The sequence below is a fragment of the Penaeus chinensis genome, chromosome 4, assembly GCF_019202785.1.
Source record: "Penaeus chinensis breed Huanghai No. 1 chromosome 4, ASM1920278v2, whole genome shotgun sequence".
In the NCBI taxonomy this organism is placed as follows: domain Eukaryota; kingdom Metazoa; phylum Arthropoda; class Malacostraca; order Decapoda; family Penaeidae; genus Penaeus; species Penaeus chinensis.
In genome coordinates, this window is record NC_061822.1 from 27,782,185 (window position 1) to 27,788,828 (window position 6,644).

The following is a 6,644-nucleotide window of genomic DNA, read 5'->3' on the forward strand; positions in this document are numbered from 1 at the left end:
ATTAAAAAAACACAATAAAAGCAATAAGAGCACACACATATCCCCACAAATACATATCCCCCACACATACATATTCCCCCACAAACTAACACTTCCCTCCCCTTACACACAAAATATTTACCCCAAAATTGAAGAAACTACTGACCTCTGGTTAAAGCAGGTGCAAGACTCATTCTGGACAGAGCCAGTCCAAGGTTTCTGAGTGCCATGGTCTGAGGAAGATTTATTTATTAATTAGTAAAATATTGATATGTATATATAACAACAACAGCAAAAAAAAAAATTAGTCTAAATAAATATAGGAAAGTAGAAGATAAATAAAATAGATAATAACGATGCTTCTAAAGTATCAAATGTATTAAAAAAATTATTCGTAACATTTAAATGTGATGACCAAAATACCACACCTAACTACCACACCTGGAAAGGCATGCTTGAAAAGGTTTAGTGCTTAAAATAAATGCTTAAAATAAATCCGGTGAAGTTAGTATAGTATGACAATTGGATTGAAAATGTCCAGTTCAGTGCCTTCAATACGCACCTGTGACAACCTTTACTTTGCACGCAGTGTGCTTTATACTGAATAATGTTGCTTTATATATTCTTTATGATTTTCTTCTCTACTTCCTCGAATTCCAATTCTGGATAACTACCACCTATACTTACAATATCAGAACAGTAATATACGCAGCATTACCAGACCAGCAGTATAAAATAGATTCATTAACATCAATGATCCTAAGCCTATCTCAATTGCTGCCTGTATCTGTATTATAATTTCCCTGGAATTAATAGCGCTAAGACAGATACCCGCAAGTTTTAATACAAACGTCTGTCGAAAGAAACGTTTGGGAAAATTTGCCGGTAACTGTACCTGGGAACATTTCTCCGCAAAGACAATTTAGATGGAAAAGTAATATGAACAAATAATTCCTGTTAAGATCTTCGGTGTAATGTCCAAGTGGAACATCATTAAGACATAAAATCCCGATATATATTCTTAATTCTACAAAATAAAAGTATCTAACACACCTCTCACAAACGAGCCAAAACATTACCCCTTATCTCGTGATAAGTATCGAAATACGCTTCATACAACAGTCTAGTACGTCTGTAGTAGAATGTAAGCTACAATACCTTATTATATTCCTTACACGGATTGACAAAAAGGTAAAATTTATAATCAAGCTAATCTTCTTCCCTTCATCACGGCAACACAACAACGGCAGGCCATCAGCTGTTCCGCCGGCCATACATCTTTACAATATGTACATCCTTAAAAGTTGTCGTTTTTGGCAAATTGAAAGACTCGGAAATAAAGAACTGTATATGATATAGGTTATTATCATAAATTTCATTATTTGTTTTCTAAATAAGGGTTATTGCTTGACATAATAAGGAGGTAAATATTTACTAAAGATGCTTTTAATGTTTACGTTAACGGAGCTTAGAAACTATTCGTATAATCATTGCAAAATAGTAAATACAGAGCTACAATTCCCTCACAACAAAGAAAAAGAGCATTAATTAAATTTTTATTTTGCAAAATTTACATATTAGTAGTATCATAAAACTAAATAAACTACATAATGACAAATCTGTCATTAACAATGTAACCCGGAATTATACCACCTTTGGAAGTCCAATACCGTAAAGCCGAAAAATAATTTTGTCAATATAATGTTAACAAAGTCTTTATTTGTGCGTTGTCAGCAATTGTCAGCAAGACATACAGTTCACCGTTACTTTATAACAAATTCTTTGTTACATTCGAAATCTGAGGGGAAATATGCTAGGAAATTCCTCGCCGGAAATAATGGAAAGAAGTGAGTCCTATTTTGTATTAAATTTTAAAAGAGTGTTTACCTTACGGATTTATCTTGTCTATTTTGATAATGTTTTAACACTTTCACAATGATATTTATCGACCTGTATCAGCATGTTATTCGATGTTTATTAGTAGTATTTTCAAAAAGAAATTACAAGGAGGGCATTTCCTTATCATCTTTATTCTTCATCGTCAAAATCATGCTTTTAGTTTATTTTGTCTCTATATTATATATATTTTTTTTTATTTACAGGCTAGATATTCAGGTCTTTGGAAACGCTGATTTTCTTAGTAACAGTGGGTTGAATTTTATGCTCATTCGATAATCATATAATCCATTATTTAGCTAGAGTGTGTTTTAGGAGCGAAAACGAAAACAAGTGCAAAAAAAGTAACGTATTATATATATACCTGAATTAGAACAATGGAGCAAAGAAAACAATACAATTAACATTTATGATATTCGCGAGTTATTTATGAAGGCTAGGGTCGTGGCATGTCACTTTAAGTATGATAAAACGTAGAAATGGAAAAATATGGGCAAGTCATTACTGGATTTTTAAGGTTGTATTATGGTACAGTGTGCAATAATTCTGGTTCATTTAGGTGTTGTGCCTTTTATATGTTTACTGAAACTAGATCCATTTGCAAGTGCCTTTGGTATCTGATCCTGTCGACTCTGAAATAATTTTTGGATGGTCATATTCATGAAATTCTTCCAGATGCCCGCCTGGTTGTCTTACCACCATCCTTGTCACTGCTAACCAGGACTGAAAGAAGGGCATCTCTTTATCCTTCACCCAAATTGTTAAATAAGATAATCAGCTACCTCTTGCTTACCTGTGTTGTTGAAATTACCCATCAACCATACAAAGTACTGACTATTTCCTGGACTTGCACATTTTGTTTCAAGTCAGATAAATTTATGTAGCTTTAAGCCTGCAATTTCATGGTCACCAGACTGTATTCAGTGTTTAAACTTACACTAGGGTGAAGGGATAAGCATTTGCTCACCAAGATATCTATATTTTCCTATGCTAGCATGCAAGAGAATTCATTTAATTTTAGACTGACACAGCTATAGTGAATAAGAAGCCAGATTGAAGCCAGATAGGTAATTCTTTACACTAGAAACTAAGTCCCCAGCTACATGTCTCAAACTTCATTCAGTGATCTAAATTGGCATGACTGGGCATGCCCTTCAGGCACTGTCAGAGGAGAGGGTTGCTGTGAGGGCTCTGCCCCTCCAACACCCCCCAGGAAACATTGTCTTCGCCTCAGTATGCGTGGCAAGAAAGAGCTTTTCCTTGGAGCACCGAGTGAACTCAAACTTTTTCCTCTATTTGTAGTAGTACCATTCACTCTGTACTTTCTTTGGATGAGGACCAGATGCCAAGCAGAAAGTGGAAGCAGTCTCTGCCTTTTGATAAAATTAGCTATTTCCTGAAGCACCATTGGTATTTCTCTGAGGTCCTAGGAGACAGCCCTCTTAAGATTAGCCCAACATGACTCCTTTATATTGTGTACAAAACTGCTGTATTGCTTTTCTCAGTACTGTTCCACTTGAGATGCAGTTTGTTGTTGGGTACAGAGGAATGGCAGTTTCTAATAATATTCTCATTTCACTTTTTTCTCTTTGTGCAGACGTATATGGCATGATGGCAAGATGATGGCCAACCCAGGAGGACTAAGCCAACCCCAGGCAAAAGGAGAAGGAAATACACATAGACTGCATATTCTGAATAAAGTTTTCTTAGAGAAGATCAGTGACATGATGGCAACAGGAGAAGTCTCTTCACAGCTCTCTGGCCATGGATTGGAAATAACAAAGGTAACAAAGCTACTGTGCAAATGTTAGGGTCTGGTAGAATGTAGAAATTGTGGCCAGGTGGAATTATATGCTAAAGAGACCAATGAAAGGAAGATGAGAGTATCTTTAGAGTTCTAGATATGTTTTTAATAAAGTTTCTCCTGACAACACAGGTGCAGGTACAGCCAAATGTAGTTGGCATCAATGTGTACTGGATATCTAAAGAACCCCAGTTTGATGACAGCGTTTCAAAAGTTCTTCAAGAAAATGCCCCACGTCTTCGCCACGAGCTGAGCCAACTTCGGGTCTTGGGACATGTACCTCGTATAACATTTGTTAAAGGTAAGATATCTTGGCAAAGAGTCCTTTATTAAGATCTAAAATTTACCAAATGGAATGAAGGGTTAGAGAAACTTGATGTAAACCTTTCTTATGATCTTATACTCAGAAATTAGGTAGATGGGGGTATGAGTGTTAAAGAAAAGAAGAGAAATTCAGAGGATTATGTACTGTACCAGAGCATTAACATTTTATGTTTCAGACGAAAAATTCTACAAGATGGCAGAAGTAGAAAAGCGTTTATCGCTGGCTGACTTTGGAGAAGGCTTTGAACCCACGGATGCTACACATTATATAAAATCGTCTCTCACAGTCACAACATTGTTGAATAAGAATTTAAAGGTAAGGGCATTGCATTTGTAAGTTTGAATCCATTTTGTTCTCTGTATTATTTGATATTTGTTTTGATTTATGTAGGAAGTATTGTATTTATCTTGTTTTATTAATGGCACTATGTGTTATTCCTTTAACCCAATGCTGACAGGCACAGGCATGTACTTACTTGCCATGCCCACTGTGAATTTACTTTATTAATTGTTTTTACACATAGATGGCTACACTTGTACTAAGTCACTAATGAAGCTATTGCGAGTACTGTCTGTCTCGCCCGTTTACCCTTTTCTTTGATTTACAAAAATATTTTATGTTATTTTATTTTGCTGTTACTAATGTTTATAACATTATAGTAATTATAATGTCTCTAATAAAATAATACCATCGATATTCATAGCATTAGTAAAAAATATGGTTTTCCCATCAATTCAAGGAAAGGTGGAATTAGGTAAGGTCACAAGGTCTACTAATTGACTCCTTTGTGGCTAAGCACTAGCAGAGCCATCTATGTGCAGAGACATTTCACAAAAAAATTAAAAGTGAGCACAGCATTTGGTTCATAATTGAACTTTCTAATAGAATGATTTGGTAATTAAGATTTTTTTCTTTGATCTGTAACCTTCATATTGCTTGTATGATTGAGTGTCTTTGGAAATAGTATATTATTTTCATGGGTGTCTTTTCTTTCTCTTTGTGTTTCTTAAATAAATTCTTATCATTGAATACATGGAAAATCTTGCAAATATAAGCAAAACTAATAACTTTATTGCATTTATCCAAAGGATGCCATAACCAAGATGGAAATGAAAGCTGAGGAACCAGAAAGGGCAGCGCATGACGACTCACAGGCTGAGGAGCTACCGTCAGATGTACCAAGAATGAGAAATGACGTGTTTAGCGTTGACGTTGACAAAATCTACGCCATGGTAAGACCACTGGATGAAATCTCAAAGATATAAGGTTGTTTAAGCATAGAAGAGTAACTGTAGAAAAAAGCATAAATGTGTTTTTGAAGATATGATAAAAATGAGTCAAATACACCTCTTGTGATGCAAAATTATTCATTCTCATTCATAACTTTCTCTACATATTTATCAATGAACTCTGTTCAGAACTATTAACTACTTTGCAGAATTAGCAATGTTAGTTACCTGTGTATTTGTGTAAATGCTTGTAAATGCTCTGTCTTTTTATCTGTCTATAAAGCATAGAGGTTCAGTATAGTAACAGTAGATAAAAAGTAGATATGTTTAACCCAATGCCACCGGGGAAAAGAAAAAAATGGGGAAAATGCTGTGCTCATTTTTATATATTTTTGTGAAATGTCTCTCCACACAGATGACTCAGCTAGTGCTTAGCCACAAAAGAGTCAGTTAGTAGACCTTGTGACCTTACCTGATTTCACCTCTCCTTGAATTGGCAGGAAAAATATATTTTTTACTAGTACTATGAATATCGATTGTGTTATTTTTATTATAAACATTATAATTACTATAACATTATAAACATTAGTAACAGCAAAATAAGATAATGTAAAATATTTTTGTAAATCAAGGAAAAGGGTAAACGGGCGAGACAGACAGTACTCGTAACTGGCTCATCGGTGACTTAGTACAAGTGTAGCCATCTATGTGTAAAAACAATCAAACAAGTAACTCACAGTGGGCATCACACGTACATAAACGTCATGCACGTCGGCATTGGGTTAAGGATCAAGGCTGACCCTTGTTTGAATCTTTTATAGGGTCAGGATCCACATATTTTAGAATGCATCATAAAATGTGTGGGTTTGAATCCTTGTTGGAGAGGCCAGTTATTTACCTGTATTGATATTTGATTTTATTATTCAAATTAATGTTTGCAGGTACAGCGGGGAATGGTGAGGGCTGAAGCTGCCCATAGAAAAGAACTGGTTCAGGAGAGCAGAAGTTTAAATCATACAGAAGCCGAAGAAAGTCAGAATAATCCTGTCTCAAGAATGACAGAAATTCGGCGCTGGGCCAGCCATTACAGAGATTTGAAGAAGAAAGAACGAAGAAGGCAGAATAAAGAACAAAACATTCTCTGTGTTCCACCTAAATATGTAACAAAAGAAGTAGAAGACATAAAGTATGTTGAAGAAAATGATTATATTGAAGAAGACCTTGATATGAATGATCATAGATATACTGATTTTGAAAGAAAGTGATATAGATTCATTAAAAAAATATGTATACAATAATAATCATCATTAATAATAGAAACTTTATAGTCTCTTAAGTACTTTTTTGTAGATATGAGGACCTCCAAATATTATATTTATTGTAAATACATAATAAAATCAGATAGTATATA

The 6,644-nt window shown here is 34.6% G+C and overlaps 1 protein-coding gene across 1 annotated transcript; it reads left to right on the forward strand.

Annotated features, from left to right (window-relative positions):
- The first annotated feature begins 1,638 nt into the window (after positions 1-1,638).
- Positions 1,639-6,644, forward strand: LOC125024986. Its single transcript, XM_047612801.1, has 6 exons — positions 1,639-1,826; positions 3,473-3,659; positions 3,812-3,980; positions 4,180-4,319; positions 5,093-5,236; positions 6,175-6,644. The coding sequence occupies exons 1-6, from the start codon at positions 1,681-1,683 to the stop codon at positions 6,496-6,498; spliced, it is 1,110 nt and encodes a 369-aa protein (XP_047468757.1). The 5' UTR covers positions 1,639-1,680; the 3' UTR covers positions 6,499-6,644.